At 37.7% G+C, this 18,637-nt stretch overlaps 1 protein-coding gene across 29 annotated transcripts in view; it reads left to right on the forward strand.

Moving 5' to 3' along the window:
* PTPRD (protein tyrosine phosphatase receptor type D) overlaps positions 1 to 18,637 on the forward strand; it is a 2,247,062-nt gene that overhangs the window by 2,076,042 nt on the left and 152,383 nt on the right. For 12 of the 29 annotated variants that reach the window (XM_053572732.1, XM_053572883.1, XM_053572709.1 and 9 more), the window contains 4 exons: positions 2,035 to 2,152; positions 9,245 to 9,832; positions 10,267 to 10,367; positions 11,219 to 11,478. In XM_053572732.1, the coding sequence (XP_053428707.1) occupies positions 2,035 to 2,152; positions 9,245 to 9,832; positions 10,267 to 10,367; positions 11,219 to 11,478 (1,067 nt within the window). The remainder of the gene's footprint in view (positions 1 to 2,034; positions 2,153 to 9,244; positions 9,833 to 10,266; positions 10,368 to 11,218; positions 11,479 to 18,637) is intronic. The other 17 variants (XM_053572736.1, XM_053572892.1, XM_053572759.1 and 14 more) reach the window with 3 other exon arrangements.

Raw genomic sequence — 18,637 nt, forward strand, 5'->3', positions numbered from 1 at the left:
AGATAAATTTGAATTAGAGGCAGAAATAATTATTTAAGGTTTGGAAATATGCAGTTTGTAAGACTGGAGACAAATGTTGCAGACTAGAGAGAAATGACTTTGATGGAACCTCAGGAATGCCAGCTTATCACAGGCTAGAACAAAATGTAGAGTGGATATGGGACAGGAGAGGACCAGGGACTGCTGCTGTGGCCCTACTAACAGACAGCCATCTCACAGAGGTACTGAAACCACCAAGGCAGGGTAGCCACTGCTTAAAGAAAGAAAACGTAGCCGGTGAGAGGATGTGATCGTGGCACAGAGAATGGCTACTTGAGATGCTGCCACTGCAGAGGACTTGACTAACTTCAGACTGTGTTAACTTATGGTGTTCTGTGACAGCCTTGGGTGACAGGGCAGATGCATGTGAGGTTAGTGCAAATTTTTTGAATTATGCATAGAAGGCTCAGAGTGTGTAAAATTTGTTGATAGAAGCAATTCTTGCTTTTTCCTGCTAGCCTCACCTACCTTTTAGCAGTAATCCAGAGGCATGTGAGAGGGACTTGGGGAACAATAATATTAGTATTTTCTCATCATAGTTTTTGGAATAGCCAGTAGAGTATGGCTACCATAATTTAAAATGCTGCTTTCAGGTAGTTTACTTGGTTTTTGTATCCTCTGAAATGTAAGTAAAACCATCCCAAGGTCATAGACATAAAACATCTCTCTCAAATAATCCATTTATCTGGTAGAAGAAAATTTCCAGTGACTCTTCAGGATGACATCTGAAATTCTTGAATTTCCATAATTATCATATTCCTACTCTCTTGAGAAAGCACATTTGCCAACAGTTATCATATTTGGAATCAGCTTAAACAATTGAGTTCAATGGCTTGTAGTACAGCCTTGCTTAAAAATAAAAAAGAAAGAAAAAGAAAAGCCAGCAATACTGTATTCCACACAGTACAGTCTATTCACTTAACACCTTGTTTTTAGATTTGGAAGGTAATAACACTATATATTTTCTTAAATTTACGTATATTTAATTTGAAAACATAACTGTCAAAAATCCAAAAGGGTTTTTATATCACTATTGTTGTGTGTGTTGGGGAAGGGGGCGAGGGGGGTCATGCAGCTTTTAAGGAAACACCAGAACAAGTTAATAGCCAATACTCTACAAGAATCATGCCACATCCAATTTAAAGGAATAGACAAAGATCATTGGGTCCCATAATCACTACAGCTTTGCTCCCTTATTAAAAGAAAATGAAGAGTTTTGGTAGTTTGTGACATGTAACATTTTATAAATAGAAGTGATTGAGTACACATTAGTTACCTGGTAAAACGCAAGTCCTATTATGCTATTCTTTGGTTGTATGTCATGCTTTCTAATTTGCCAGAAAGTTCTTCTCAATGCATAATGATTTTTGTTCATAGCCCTCCAGTTTGCCAGTATGTTCCTGGAGTCCTATGAAAGTTCTCTGGCTCTCAGTATTTCTAGATCCAACATCAACCATGGGGCATAATACTTAGTGATAAAGCAGACTACACATGCACCAGCCCCGTCCGTGTCTGTGGACCCAGCTACAGTGGTTACATATGGTGAGCTGTTGGTATCACAGCTGGTTCATGGAGGGCTCACTGTGAGCCAAGCGTAATTCATTCAATCCTCCAGTAACCCTACTGGGTCTTTATTATTATGCCAACTTTCAGATGGGAAAGGAAAGGCATAGGAGGGCAAATTCACTTGCCTTGGATTACCAAACTAGTAAGGGAAGACAAGTTTAAGTTCAAAAATTCATGAGTTATGGCTTCAGATTTCTCGTTTAACTTCCTTCAGAGCTGCATTTTAAGATGTCTGAAACCCTCCCGCCCTTCAGTGTCAGCATGAAAACACGTCTCCACAGCATGAGCTTCAGGCATGATGCTCCCGGTGCTCAGCATGGCTGTCAGGGATGCCCAAGCATGCACAGAATGAAAACAAACCAGCTTGTTTTTCCTCCAGAGCATTTGTAGCATGTTTTGAATCAGCGTTATTCTGTTGTGTCATTTTAGGACATGATCATTTCTGGACTACAGCCTGAAACATCCTACTCCCTCACTGTCACAGCCTACACCACCAAAGGAGATGGTGCTCGCAGCAAGCCCAAACTAGTGTCCACCATGGGGGCAGGTAATTATGTCTGTGCAGGTATTTGCTGTGAACAATAATATGTGTACTGACTTTCCAAATAATTTTGGTGGCTTCTATCATGATTTTATTATGATAAAATCAGAGGAAATCAATGCACTGTGGTCAACTTTCATATATTTTAGTTCAGGAGAACAATAGAGTTCAGGGAAGAAAAATTATGCAATAGAGTTCAGGGAAGAAAAATTATGCAAATACATACTTTGTCCAAAGTATTCAATCAATCATTCAACAAACATTTTTAAAGCACCTATTATGTGTCAGGCACTTCCCAGTGCTAGAGATACAACAATCAACAAATCAGAAAAAGAATACTCTCATTTCCTGAAATTTGTCTTGTGAATAGGACTAAATAAGACACGAATAAATGAGTATATAATAAAATGTCAAGAAGGAATGGATTGAAAAGTAAAGTTAACAAGCTGTGGTATATGTACACCATGGAATACTATTCAGCCATTAAAAAAAATGGAGACTTTACAGCCTTTGTATTAACCTGGATGGAAGTGGAAGACATTATTCTTAGTAAAGCATCACAAGAATGGAGAAGCATGAATCCTATGTACTCAATTTTGATATGAGGACAACGAATGACAATTAAGGTTATGGGGGGGAAGCAGAAAGGGGGGGGATGGGGCCTTGGTGTGTGTCACACTTTATGGGGGCAAGACTTGATGGACTTTACCTAACAATTGCAATCAGTGTAACCTGGCTTATCGTACCCTCAATGAATCCCCAACAATAAAAAAAAAAAAAAGAAAAGTAAAGGTCTGTAGGCATAAAGGATTAGGATGCCTCTAAGTGCACTAAGCAGGTCTCTTACAGGAAGTGTATTCAAGCTGTGACTTGAGAGATGTGAGGAGAAAGTCCTGTGCGGGTCTGGAGGGCAGGCCCGTAGGCAGGAGAGTCACACAGCAGGCTCAACCTCTCCCAACAACAAATCCTTTTAGAAGAGCTGCCATGTTGAACTGGGTTCATGATTTATCCTTTGTCATTTTCTTCTCCTGACCCATTGCTGTGGGGATTCTAAAGAAGGCAAATTGTGCAAAAGATGGGAAACAGAAAAGAGAATTAAAAAAGCAAGAAAGCGAACTTGTACAAAATTGCTCCTTTCTGAAGAACAAAGCTTCTTCAGTGCTCTTTATGGTTAGGTTGGACGGCCACATCAAGAAAAACCAGCATGAAGGAAGAGGTGGGATTGTGAAGGCAGTAAATTAAGGGATAATTACAAAAGGAATCTCCTCCAGTCCCTGTATAGAGCCATCTCCCACGGAACACTTAAACTATGATTTGATTTACTCCTCCTGAATCACTTCTCACACAAATTTTCAGGAACACACCTCTATGTGAAGGCATAAAGTAAAGAACAGCTGTGATGTTGAGCACCCTCCTGGGTGCCGTGCGCACTGCCGAATTTGTCTAAATGTCGTAAGATTTGCCTTGCTCACTTCCTGCCACCTGGAACTGCCTCAAGCAGCAGAATTACAGATGGCAAAGCTCCTTCAAGCCAGAGTCTTCTGGGCTTTTTTATTTTTATTTTTTAGGAGTTCCATTGTATATTGTATCAGACTACTTTAGTGCCCCAAATAAGAGATCCATATTTAATGATGATGGAACCATTATCTATTGGAACATAGACATCCATGGTTAGAACTCTTGAAACAGAATCTGAATGGAAGAAAATACATTTCCTTCATCCACATTTATAATGGCATCTTAATAAGCCTGAAATGTCTTATGGGATGCATCAAATTTCTATTGTCCATAAGATGGGGGTCTCGTAATGAGGAGACAGTACATTTATAGCCAAGGGATGTGAACCCCAGAGAAGTGAATGGTTTTGTCTATTTCAATGTTTTTAAGCGAGCTCTTCACTTTTTAGTCACCGTACAGAAGTTTATTTAGAATTATGAATCTTATCCATAGGATTCAAATATAGAATTCTTTTGGAATTTCCATCCACAGTTTCAGATCTTTTTTAATCAACAGAGACTTGGGTCTTGAGAAAGCAAATGCTTATCATTTAGATGCCTGCACATTTCACTTTCTTAAGACCTCCCTGGGAGCCTGGGATGAAGGTGGGAGGATTGGGATTTATAATCCCTGTCAGAGAAAATACCTACTTTTCCTTTGTATAAGCATTCTCTACTTATGGTTTATCCCTATGCAATTAGTGACTGTATCAATTTGCTTTGCTTTATATACTATTTAAAAAAATCTTTATAATTATGTGTCTGTGAAGAATTACTGAGTTTATCTCACAGATGTGAGCTTCTAATAACCACAATTATAAGGGTATATAGTTATAGGTTCCACAGAAAATATAGAAATTCTCAAAAATATTTATTGTAATAATAAAATTCCTGATTGTGGGATAGGTTTGTTTATTCTATGTTGTTTCTAGACTCTGTAAGCAATTATATCTTTGAAACAAGAATACTGGTCATAATTTAAATAATCCATGTGAGATTCATATAACCTGAAAGATGCTTCTAAAGAAAATATTGGCTTCTATGTTTCAAAGATCATGACATGTTCACAGTTTCTTTGTTAATACTCCCATTGTTTGGTATGATGATAACTGGTCTGTTGCCTGAGGCCTTGAGGTTAAAGGCAACCAGAAGATTCCCTGGTTTGACATTTTCTGTGTATTTTTACATGAATTCCAGTACTATACTGAGCAGCTATGTTTAAAGATGATCAAAAAATGACTGTGACATGGAGAATTTGGAAATAACAGGCTTAGTCCAGCCAATTATGGTTTTTGCTGCTTTGGTACTAGGTTAAATTCGGGCTAAATTTAGAACCATTGGGACTGAGTGCCTTGGTTGATCTCCAGGGATTGCTGTTGGCTAAGAAGTAAAGGGCATCTGTATCTATGTACCATTTCTGAAGTCTCAAAAGATTTTTAAAAGGAAAGAATATAATAAAAGGAATAAGAAAAAGCAAAAGGGAGAACAGTTTATATGTCATGATATAAATTAGAGTTAGCTTATTTGCTTTTTAGTTGGGCCTCTGTGTTTGAATATGTTCACTAAGACACTGCTTAAAAATGACATCAAAGAGTCAAACACTCTTTCACCTTGTCAGCTCTCGCACTTCAATGCTAGAATAAGTAGAACCACGTAATAAGTAGGGCCCACACAATAACCCTATGTATTAGAAACCTTGAACCAGACTACACATACAAAATAGTCCACTCTACCTCTTTATTTGCTCAGCTAGAGTATGCGTGTGTTAGAGGACATGGACTCTGCTGGATCCTACCTTTATGTTCCCACTCAAAAATCTGTATGTCAGTGTATAAGTCTTTGCACAAAATGAATGGTTGGTAAATATTTCATACATATAGAGTTTCTGGAAGCCAGAAAGAGAATAGATTTCATTGTGAATACGTAGAGTTTAGGAGAAATCTTTTTATTTTTTTTTATTTTTTTTTTATTTTTGGGGATTCATCGAGGGTACAATAAGCCAGGTTACACTGATTGCAATTGTTAGGTTTTTAACCATATATGCAATGATGTAGAATTTGCCTCATTCCTTTTCCCTGTTTTATTGTACCCATTACTTCCTGGATGAAATATCACCACCATTCACACATTTCTGGACATTTTAGGTGGCCACCCTCTCTGAAGTAGTATTGGGAGTTCTTCCTCAAGCAGCCTCAGCGTTCATTTCTTTACTGAATTGTCCACTTGTACATCCTGGTGCTCCAAGGCTGGTTGTCACATGATTTTCAGGCTTAGTAAAACTTCTGCCCAGGGAAAAGAATGCCTATTGTAGGTTTGGCAATCAGAGCAGAGTGAGATGCCCCTGGCACAGCAAGGAAAGCCAGTGGGTCAGAGAAGCCCACAAGCCTTTATATACCAAAACAGGAAAGGTCAGGTCATGCTAGCATTAAAAACAAAAGCCATACTCTAACCTAAGCTCTGATTCCCAAAGAAGAATAAAGTCAGAGGATTTTTCTTAGAGTATCAGTTTATATATTTCTCCAAATTTGTACCATAGCAATATTATAAAGTGAAACATCAGATAATAACATACTTATATATAACTTATAAACACTATCATAATGAAATCTATATTTGTAGTGGTCTATATCAAGAAATTAAGTATATTTATTTATATTAGCTCTATGTGCATCTTATACAAATAAGATGCGTATGTGCATACTATTTTGAAGATCCTTGGAACCAGAATTTGGAAAATTTTAATGAAAAACAGCCCAGGTGCCCATAGACCAAATAACAGATGAACGAATTCTGGTATATGTACACCATGGAATACTATGCAGTCACAAAAAAGATGGAGACTTCACATCTTTTATGTTTACATGGATGGAGCTGGAACATATTCTTCTTAGTAAAGTATCTCAAAAATGGGGAAAAAAGTATCCAATGTACTCAATACTACAATGAAATCAATATATAATCATCTACACATTCATATAATGGTAAAACATAACTATAGTCCAGAAAGTAGAAGGGAAGATGAGAGAGAGAGGAGTGGAGGGTGGAGGTAGTAGGAGGGAGGATATCTGGGGGGACCTCACTTAATGTATTATGCAATGGTACATTTCAAAACTATTAAGAAAAGAGTATAATTGTGATGGATGTGTTACTTAGTTCAATGTAAGCATTTCACATTGCATATCAAATCAGTACACTGAACCCCATAAATGGATCAATGTACAAAGTTATGATTTAATAAAAACAAAACAAAAGAATGTATTTAATAAAATATTTTGTGTCTGGAGAATGTTAAAAATTAATATTTACATCCCCAGCCATTAGTTTTAACTGAGTTTCATTTATTGAAGGATATATTCTCTTCTGAAAGTTCCATCGTATAATGCATTTTTCTCAGCACAGACTCAAGTATTTAATCCTTGACAACATCATGGACATTTTCACGGACAAATCAAATGGTATATAAACAGAAAGGAGAATTGAATTAAAGATGTCTGCCAATGTTTACCTTTCAGTACTATTTTAAAATTAAAATAACTATAAATACATTTAAAATAAAAACGTAGGATAATCCAAGCACTCTCCAACTTACAACTTTGGTCTGAAAGTAGTAATTAGTTGAGATCTCTGGATGCATTTTTTCCTAAGGAAGAACAAGAATGCAAAAGTTTGGTTCCTAGGTAAGCCCTTAATACACATATTTTATATGTATACAACACACATGTTATAGAATTGCCATTAAAAATGTTAGGAACTATTTTTTTCATACATGGTATGTTAGCAGAGTTGTATAAACTCACTATGAATCCTTCCAGCCTCTAAAACAAAATCATTACCCCATTGGTTAAGAATAGAAATATCTTGGGCAGCAGCGCCTGTGCCTCAAAGGAGTAGGGCACTGGCCCCATGTGCTGGAGGTGGCGGGCTCAAACCCAGCCCCAGCCAAAAACTGCAAAAAAAAAAAAAAGAATAGAAATATCTTAATGAATATGTTCTTGAGCAGAGCACATGCCCACTTGGGTCTAAACTTAGAAATATAAAATGAAGAATTTAATCAGATAATTTGTGAGGATACTGTTCTATGCATTATCACATTATCTTTCTAGTGCTTTTTTATCTTTATCTATATTCCCATGATACTATTTCTTATAGCCTAATCTCCCATAACAGTAAACTTTCCTCCTTCCTGCCACCTTTCTTTCTTCTTTCAATTAATTTGGTTTAGTTTTGATTCTGATAGTACTGTCTTCTCTGTCCCTCATTTGGACCATTCCCAAGGAAACCCTTAGCTCTCTGTTGTTTATCAATGCCTTTCTCTGTGGATTGCAGGAATAATTGCTCTCTATTAAAATAAAAATATGTAATAATACAGCAAATGAGTGGCTTAGACTCTTTACATATTTAACCTAAAAAAAAATGAACTCTATACTATGAGAAACTAGTCCCTTACCACAAAAAGCTTAATGTTCCAATTATTAATAATTATAGTTAATCATAATAAAACAAAAAACGTTATGTTAAGACTTCAATATTAATTTTTCACTTGCCATTCATAACAACATGTGGTAGGTCTTAATGTATGAATAATTCCCATTTAATAGATGAAGAACTTGATGAGAATGACAGATATGGGTAGTAAAGTTAAACAAAATGCACAAATTAGAACCATAGTAAGTTAAAGGAACATTATTTTGTACTTTTAAAGAAAACTCTTAAGGATTATAATAATAAAATAAAGCATTTAAGCTATGGATTCAGACAGAGCTGGATTTGCCTTATTTCTTGTTACACACCTGACCTTTGACAGTGGCTACTTTTCTGGGCTTCATTTTCTTTTTGTAGAAAATGGAGACAAGAATAACCAATCAGAGCATGCATTGAAGAGTCACAAGTGCCCATGAGATGAAAACACTGTGTGCATGTTCCTAACACAGTACATGGTACATTGCATGTGCTCCACTAATAAATAATTATTATTATTAGCTGTATCTAATTGAGTAATCTTTACTTAGATTGATTTCTCAGTGGATGCACCTTTATATGTAAAAGTTTAAGATGTGAAGTTGTTAAAAACTTCCCTTAAATTGTTGTTTCAATGGTAACTTCTGTTGTGTGTCTCCAAGGGGGTTGGTGGTATACCCAGAGATGAAACCAGGAGAGCTTCAGGCTAAATTTAATGAAAGGGGACTAAGACCCACCTGGGCAAAGAGAGAGGCTACAGTGGGGATAGTTGGAAGCTTTTTTTTGTACTTGGCCTAAGGGCAGGAAAGTTTACAGGTTGCTGGAAGGCTTAGGCAGGCTAGGGTCTTTTCAGCGGAAGTCTTAGGGCAGGGCCAGGCAGGCCTTCTGTTCTGGAGGGGAAGTAGAGGAGGGGTTCAGGCCCCTAACAGTGTCTGTTATCAAATTCTAGTATCTGAGCTACTACCTTAATAAAGTAAGAGAAGGAGCACATTTTCATAAAGTTATATAGATCAAGTATTGCTTTTATTTTTTTTCTTATAAGTAACAAAATGAGAATACCCCTGGTGTGCAACCCTTATTTGGCAATGATTGAAACAAGAACATTGAATTGGTTGGTCTTATCGTTCCATTCTGTGTGCTCCAGTTCCAGGGAAACCCCGGCTTGTGATTAACCACACTCAAATGAATACTGCTCTCATTCAGTGGCACCCCCCTGTGGACACATTTGGACCCCTTCAGGGCTACCGTCTCAAATTTGGCCGCAAGGATATGGAACCACTCACTACTCTGGAGTTCTCTGAAAGAGAAGACCATTTCACAGCCACGGATATCCACAAAGGAGCATCGTATGTCTTCAGGCTCGCAGCCAGAAACAAAGTGGGCTTTGGGGAGGAGATGGTGAAGGAGATTTCTGTTCCAGAAGAAGTGCCAACTGGATTCCCTCAAAACCTTCACTGGGAAGGCACGACTTCGACCTCCGTGCAGTTGTCTTGGCAGCCGCCTGTCCTGGCTGAGAGAAACGGTGTCATCACCAAGTACACCCTTCTGTATAGGGATATCAACATCCCCCTTCTCCCAACGGAGCAGCTTATTGTTCCAGCTGACACCACTATGACACTCACTGGCTTAAAACCAGATACCACATATGATGTAAAAGTACGTGCTCACACGAGCAAAGGGCCCGGGCCATATAGTCCCAGTGTCCAGTTCAGGACACTGCCTGTGGATCAAGGTAGGATTTGTCTGCTTATGGCCTTCCTCCTTTAAAGGAATGTCAGTCTTTGGAAATCAGTATTTTGAAGCTATAAATAACTGATCGGCCCATTCATATTAATAGGTTCAGCAAAAACAAAAAGGTAAAGTATGTAAAACTTAATACATATTGGACGCCTTAGATTTCAGTTATAGAATGCCAAGCAAGTCTGGCTGACAGCACTCCAATGTCCTCAGGTAAGGAAAATACAAAATATTTGGTTGAATTGGAGAGAAAGGAGAGATCTTTATGAGAATGGGGTATTAATATGAATGCTCTGAACAGGTAGGCAAAATCATACTTCTCTCTCTGATCAAAGGCAGCATCTGTACATAGCCCTATGGTCCACGGTGGAAAAGGACAGGACATTTGTTTTTAGGAATAGTTTAAATACACTGTTTTTCCTTTTCCAGCAGTGTTTGCAAAAAATTTTCATGTCAAAGCAGTAATGAAGACTTCAGTGTTGCTGTCCTGGGAGATTCCAGAGAATTATAATTCCGCCATGCCTTTCAAAGTAAGTTGTTTTTTAATTTCTAGGAAATCGCAGGTAAAAGTACAAGGGGACTGTTTATCTGGGTATGTTATTTACAGAGCACGTAGGCCACCTGGAGCTGCTCCGTGTACTTACTATTCTTATTTGTGACTTTCATGGAGGAGGCTGAGTTCCTTTGGCATCGTGACCTTTCCACGCTAAAGAAGGATAGGAGCTCAAACACAGGGCTAACATTACTGGTTACCTATATCTTTGAACTTGAACTTTTTACATCTTAGCCAATGTTCTTCGTTTTTCTCCCAGAGAATGAAATTTGCATGGTTCTTGTCTATTTATAATGCCATATCCTGGGAGCATTTGAATTTCCTTGGTTTGAATTCTTGGCACATTTTAAACTCTGGCTTGCCATTGTGACATATTGAAGAATGTTAGTGAGAAGTACAAGTTTATGAAATAAGGAGTATAGAAACATTTTTGAAAGTAAAAATATATTTAGGAAGGAATTGAAAGCTTTAGGGGAAAAAGGTGATGTGGATAATACATTGAAAACCTGGAGAATTTCTGTACACATATCATTAAAATTGCGTAGAACTGACAGGTGAGATATTTAAAAGTTATTGTATGCATCTTTGTCGTATATTTTGATAGAAGCATTGTATCGTTATACAGTGGGAAAATGACAGGAAAATTAATGCAGTTTCTAGAATTATGAATGCTTATTGGCTTAGGGATTGCCCAAAATTAGAATTGACCTGAAAAACATTTTCTGTGAGTAAGTGCATATTGGTACATTTTCTTTGAGCAAGTGCATGTTGGTTTAGAAAATATCTTTTGCTTCTCTGATCACAAAAATTCTTTGTTTGTATCTTTAGATTCTTTACGATGATGGGAAAATGGTAGAAGAAGTGGATGGGCGAGCCACACAGAAGTTAATTGTCAACCTGAAGCCTGAAAAGTCCTATTCTTTTGTGCTAACAAACCGTGGGAACAGTGCTGGAGGGCTTCAGCACAGGGTGACCGCAAAGACTGCCCCAGATGTGCTGCGTACCAAGCCTGCCTTCATTGGGAAGACGAACTTGGATGGCATGATTACTGTGCAACTGCCTGAAGTCCCTGCCAATGAGAATATAAAGTAAGTTGACTCAAGGGTTAGGGCTGAAGGAAAGATCTGCAGGTAAACAAGAAAGTTACAGCTCGGCACTGTGCATGTATTGTGGCTCTAGGAGAATACGTTACTGATCATATAGTAAAGGATTGTTCAGCCCAGACTCACAGTTTTGCTCTCCAAGTTCTGTTGTAGTGTGTTCCTGTATTTCTTCTAACACACATTGTCATTAACTTAACATTGAGTTTTCTCTGCGTTCCAGGAATGGTGTTACTTAGAGGAGGTAGAACAATAGAGCATGGTCCTTATTCCACCACAGTTTATGTCATAGTATATGGAATAAGGTGAATAGTTGACTGACGCTAATATTTGGCAAAATATTGCTATAATTGTGAGGAAATCTTACAAAGTCCTATGAAGCTGAAAGAAAGTTTGGGAAATAAGATAAATATGATATGCGACACTGATGTTTCATCATAGGTATGTGTTGCTAAAAAGTAGGAAATATTTTAACAAGTTACAGTTCAAAATGACATTAAAAACCATAAACATTAAAAATGTAAGATTTTTTTGCCTTAGATGGAGCATAGTGTAGAGGCCGATGGGCCTAAAATGGAAAATTAAATCCAGTTAATTAAGTAGTTTATAGCTAATTAGTTGCATAGTCAGTAGAAAGGAAAAGTATGTTGACCAAAATGTATTAACTACAAAAATTATGGTAGACCCTGGGGAATAAAAAATAGATGTACTTTCTGTCTTCAAAGAGTGCTTATCCTAGAGTGGGCAATATGGAGAAATAGCTGTAAAATGATAATGATAGGGTTATGTATCATCTTAAGAGCAGCTAATGCAGAATGGGATGGGTCAAGGAAGTTTCTGAACTTAATCTTGAAGCTCAGATAGGAAACATACCAATAATAAGAGAGAGTTATATGCAAAAGGAACATTATATGCCAGTGGTTCTCAACCTGTGGGTCATGACCCCTTTGGGGGGCAAATGACCCTTTCATAGGGGTTGCCTACGATCATCAGAAAACACATATTTTTGAAAAGCACATAGTTTTGCACACACGAAGTAGCGATGAAAATAATTTTATGGTTGGGGGTTACCACAACATGAGGAACTGTGTTAAAGGGTCATGGTATTAGGAAGGTTGAGAACCACTGGTGTATGCAAAGGGCCATTAGGAAAGTCAGAAAGTGGTGGTGTATGCTGGGGCCCAGAGTTTCTGGGCCAGAGTGAGGAGAGAGACAAGATGAAGGTACATCAGAGCCAAGGAATGCTTAAGAATTGGTCTGTATCCTGTAGATGGTGGACACCATTGAATGTCTTTATGCAGGAGATTACCATGATATGTTCATAATACCAAAGTTATAAATAAGAAATATTTATTGAATATCTAAAATTTTATTGAGTAAATGGGTATTGTGCTACCTATTTGGGTTAAGTCTAGACCCTTTCTCATTTCTTCTATCTTACATCTTCAAGTGTAGAGGAGATTTGCTCTGACTAGTTGAAGGTCAAGAAGAGAGTCATTTTTATATAATTCACAAACTGTTAGACCGTTGGAGGGATTGGAGTACCCTAGAGAATAGTGTTAAGAAAAATTTTTGGGAAGTCATCACATAGTTAACTCTAGGCAAATGATAACACCCTAAAGGAAAATGACAGTGGTGGAAATCCTGTGCAGAGACAGACGTGAGAGAGACCGGGCTGTGGGGTGGCAGAAAGTGGCAGTCACTGTAATGAAAAGATCAAAGTGGAGGAAAATGTCATAGAGGCTCTGAGGTCTGAGTGTGGATGACAGTGAATGATGTTGCCATTTATCCTAAGGGAGAAAAAAATCCAGAGAAAGTTAATGAGTTTTCAAATTTTGTGTGTATTTATATGAAATATCAGTGAAATACCCAATTAGAAACATGGGCTTAGAGAAGTTACTAGGATTAAAGATATCAATTTGCAAGCCATTAAGAGCAGCAACGGTTTTATGAAGGAGAGAGAATCACTGAGGCAAAGAGGTAAAAATACGAAGTAAAAGACTAAAATTAACATCTCAGTCAGTAGGAAGAAAAGAGCTGCTAGTGGGTACAGAACATAACTAGTTAGGAAAATTGAGCCACCACAGCATGGCAAAAGGCTTTTCTAGAAAAAGAAAATTTCAGAAAGCACAGTCAAAAATTTCCAAAGCTCCAGAAAACTTTAGGAAGATGATTGAGAAGATCAGGTATTAAGAAAATTAAAATCATGACTAAGAAGTTGTAAAATAGTGCGATTTGTGAAATTCAGAAATAAATCAGCAATAAGTTTGGCCACTTCAAACTCAGCCACAAATAGTTTCCTGAGAAAACTTTCAGTTGTTATTTGGTAAAATAATTGGTGGATTTCAACTAGGTAACAGAATTTCCAAAAGATAATCACTAAGAAATTCACTGGAAAATAACTCCTTTTTTCCCCACTGTTCTTTTTCTATAATTTAGAAAACTGAAAGAGAAAATGGAGTATTAGTGTAATTTTTATCCCCAGAAATTTAATATGATGTTGACATTATATTTCTACATTGACTTATTTATTAGTTAAGTGATTTTTATTGATATCAGCAGATATCTGTATATTTTTCAGATCACTTCATTGCAGCATGATTGATATGTGAAATGCTGTACCTATTTAACATATACAACGTGATGAGTTTGGGGATAAGCATTAACTGTATAATCATCATGATATAGCAGTCATTTTATTTTACTTTTTAAGGCTAGCCAAGTGAAGCAGTGGGAGAGCGGAGAAGAAACAAATTTGTAACTGGTTGTGATCAAGTCGTTGTAAATTGGATCAGTCCATATTGGTTATTTCTCAGTTACCCAGCATGGTGTCAATCAGTGTTTCCAAGATGCAGTGGCGATGATGTGGAGTTTCTCATCGCTCCCACACAATACAGTGAATCTGGGAATCTGGGCAAGTGAAGGTTCAGCAGAATCCTATGACGGAGAAGAGTAGGGGATAGAGGAGGCCGTTGTCAGTGTCCCTAACCCCAGTGTAGTAGTTCAGGAAAAGGGTCCTGGAGAAAATGACAACAAAGCTGAGGCTTAAGGAGCAACAAGTGGGACTAGATTTGTATAGTGCTTTACGACTTACTAAAAACCTTTGAAAGGTTCATTTAAGCTTCCTATAACCGTGTAAGGTAGATATTCCTTCAATTCAATTTACATGTGAATAAAGAGAGGCCATTAAATAGCAAGTGACCTGGCCAAGATGATACAGTTGAGACTGAGGAGACAGCTGTTCAGGCAGAGGGTATAGAGGATGTGCTGGTGCAGAAGCTAGAGAAAGACCAGCCCTGGTCATGCATCCACGTCTTACCCCTCTCTTGGGACTTTTCAGCTGGCATCTAACTAATGAACATTTCTCCAGTGCTATGGCTGGGAATAGAAAGATCACTGAAGTAAAGTCCTACCTTATAGAAAGAGAAAATAGATCACGTGAATTTAATTTGGGTGAGTGCTGCACCCAAATATCGTATAGAAACACAAATATCGCATGTCAGGCCAGCTGGGGCGTCAGGGGAAGCTTTCCGAGGGAGCTCATCTCTAACCTCAGTCTTAGAGGCTGACAAAGATTTAAGAAAGATGAAAAAGTTGTGACTAGTGAAAGAACAGGGAAAAGATAATGGACTATCAATTCATTCCACTAAAAAAAAATGCATGTCTTTTCAGGAAAAGAGCAGTTGAAAGAAGAAAATAGTATATTGTGTAGTGCTTACTATTAATTTAGTTTTCAAGACATTCCTCTATTTACATAAAAATAATCATTAGAAGCTATTTACTAAATTGTCTTAGTAGAATATGTTAGCCCTTGTTGGAAATTGGTGTTTTTAGTTCATTGGTGATAAACTTCAGTTTCGTTTTCAATTTCTGAATGAATTGAGACTGTTGTGGCGTGTGCTTTGTCTTTTAGCGTTTTTTCTCGAGCTTGAAAGTCAATTTCTGTCTGTGTGGTATTTATGGACTTCCTCCTTCTATATTTGAAACAAGAGTCAGGGGAAAGAGATATGACTTTGGTAACAAAGAGACACAACCATTGTGAAGCAGAAAAAGAAAGCGAACTGTTGTGAACAAATTTTGTTTCCTAGAAAGTAATTAAGATTCTCAGAAATATATTCTACCACTCTGGGGATACAAAGGAGGGAAAGACCAAACCAGGAAAGTACTTGAATGGGAAAAGTATGAGAGCTATAGAAAATGAAATACCAACCTGTTAATTGAAAAATCATAGATAATTTATATTTCCTGAGATTCTTAAGGGGATAATAGCATACGGTAACGCATCTGTTTTCTGGGGTGGTTCACGAGGCATGGTCAGGGATTACCAGAAGCTCTGTGCCATGCTGTGCTATTTGCAATGGTTGCCAAGTTTAGATATTAGAAAAGATGATGGTGTTTTGCTCAGTATTCTATGGGAGCAATGAGGGGGAGGAAACAGAACCCATTCCAGAACTGTGGCCAAGTAGATAACTTTTACTTTGCTAAAACTATCTAGAAAAATGTTTTCAAGCAGAATGCAATTTTGGTGGCTGAACTCTGTCTTGTTGACCCACAGAGACACTACTTTCCTCATTTCTGGCCGTGTTAATTGAGAGGTCATGATCCTTGCTCCCCAGCTCCTCATCGCCTAAAAATAAAATTCTTCCTTACCAATTTAACAAAGATACAGCTTCTTACTTTCAAATCCTTTCACACTTTTTTTTCCTATTTTTTTTTTTTTTTAATGTGGTAAATCAGGGAAGTTCACCCCCGGAGAGGCCAAATTTCTTTAGAAGCAGCCTTAAGGATACTGCAGGTTCTGAAACCGAGAATTCTGTGGTGTTTAAACTTTCTATTGAAATAAATTTGGGAAGCAAAATGTCAACCAGAAAATCTATCAATGCTACTATTCCTCTGAAGCAAGTTGTGATGACAGAGGGGACCTTCTGTGACTGTATACAGCAGAATTTTACTCTGGGTATTTTTTAAAAATGTACGACACAGATTGTACTAAGAGAAAAAGCCACCAGAAGGTATTCAATGTAAATTAATTTCTAACAACCATTTTCATGTTTCTAAAAAATGGAAATGAAGAATAAGTATATTTTATGAAATTGTAAATTTCCTTGATCTTACTCAGTTGGCTTTCAGAGTCTCTACTTTTTCTTCTTTTGAAAAAGATAATTCTTGTGAAAACGTAGCATACAATGTGGCTTCATAAAATTTGTGTACCAATATTAGCAGTTTAATGAGGGCAAATTCATCAGACGTTTGTCAACTGAAGAATTAAAAGCTTAAATTTGTATAGTGCTTTACAACTTACTAAAAACCTTAGAAAGCTTCATTTAAGCTTCAGAAAACCCTGTAAGGTAGATGTTCTTTCAATTCAATTTACGTGTAAATAAAGTGAAGCCACTAAATAGTAAGTAACCTAGCCAAGAAGATACAGTTGAGATCAGTAATAGTACTGACCGAGGCTTACCAGGTGCTATTCAAGGAACAAGACACACACTAAATCTGGGATCCTAAACCCCTGGGCTGCAGACCAGTACCTGTGAGTGGCCTGTTAGGAACTGGGCTGTACAATAGGAGGTGAGTGGTGGGTGAGAGGCCAAAGCTTCATCTGTGTTCACAGCTGCTCCCCGTTGCTCCCATCACTGCCTGAGCCTTGCCTCCTGCCAGATCAGCACTGGGAACACACTGTAAGTGAGCACATGAGGGACCCAGGGTGTGTGCTCCTTATGAGACGCTAATGCCTGAGGATCTGGGGAAAATGCAACATTTTTTAAATCAACCCCAAACCATCCTCTACCCTGGTCCATGGAAAAATTATCTTCCATGAAACCCGTTCTTGGTGCCAAAGAGGTTGGGGGCCAGTGCGCTAACTGATGTAATCCTTATGAGAAGGTGCTTCTGATTTTACGGCTGAAGAGGTTGACTAACTGGTCCTGGCACACAATATAAGAAGCAAAGAGGAGGGACCTGCATGCAGGTCTTCGTGTTGCTCAGCCTATATTCTAAGCCACAACCCTGTGATCACAGATTATTTGTTGGTCAAGACACGTGTTTTTTTCCTAAGACATTGCTAAATGATTAAGAGCTCTGTAAGAAAGAGGCATAAATAGGAATGCCCCAGACAAACCTTATGACCAAGAATGACCAGGCACAGACACTTGGGCACAGATCATGGAAATGCGTGTAGAGTATCATGAAGCAATAAAGTCAATAAGTTGCCGTGAGGCCTCTGTAAGCAATGACATTCATCATTAAACCTCCAGACAGATTTTTCACCTCCCAGTTAAATAATGTTTGAGAATGCTAATACAGCCTGCTAATACAAAAAGCCTGACTGAATTTGAAGTGGGACTGCCACAAAGACCAAAGCTCGCCCCTTGATGATAATATATTAAATGAAATTAGTAAAACTTTACTTAATATAATTAAAATTCTGAAGGTTAGATTTAACTTGTCTAATTAAATCTAATATACTGGGAAAACACAGCTTACTTTATAAGTAGTCCAGGGCTTTCCAAGATATATTGATCCTGAAGTTATTTATTTTACTATTAGTTTAAAAGTTAAAGTCGATGCTGAAAAGGCATTTTGAGTCTAAACTTCACGCATGAGGCAGACAGACAAAGGAGAATGTTGTGTGCAATTTTGCCCATATATCAAGCCGGCTCCAGAAGCAATTTACCTTTTTTTTCTTCATTCCAGGAAAGTTCTTTCAGTTCATATAATTTGATTGATATGAATTTGTTGGGTATGCAATCACTCCCCCATCTGAATCATCTTATCTTTCTTAATGACCCATGAGATTAGAATAAAGGTCACCATTAGGGCCATCAGGAAAAGCAGTAAAGAGTTATATATTCTATAAACTCTATTTAGGCAGGTTGCTGCTGGCTTGGAGAACGGAGGAAAAAGCTTAATGAGATGAAGAGTTAGAAATTCTGATGGAGAACCCCTAAATATTTTTGACTCCCTGAGCTAGGGAAAGCATAAGTTTCTGAGACCCACATCCCCCAGCAATTTTTACTTTTCAGTGGGAAAAAACTCAGTGATAAAATGGCAAAGTTAAGCAGATTTGGGGGAAATTGATGATAGGACCAAATATAGGCACGTGACCAAATAGAACGATCCTGCCCAGGGAGGAAGGAATGCACCA

Source organism: Nycticebus coucang, chromosome 2, assembly GCF_027406575.1.
Source record: "Nycticebus coucang isolate mNycCou1 chromosome 2, mNycCou1.pri, whole genome shotgun sequence".
NCBI lineage: Eukaryota > Metazoa > Chordata > Mammalia > Primates > Lorisidae > Nycticebus > Nycticebus coucang.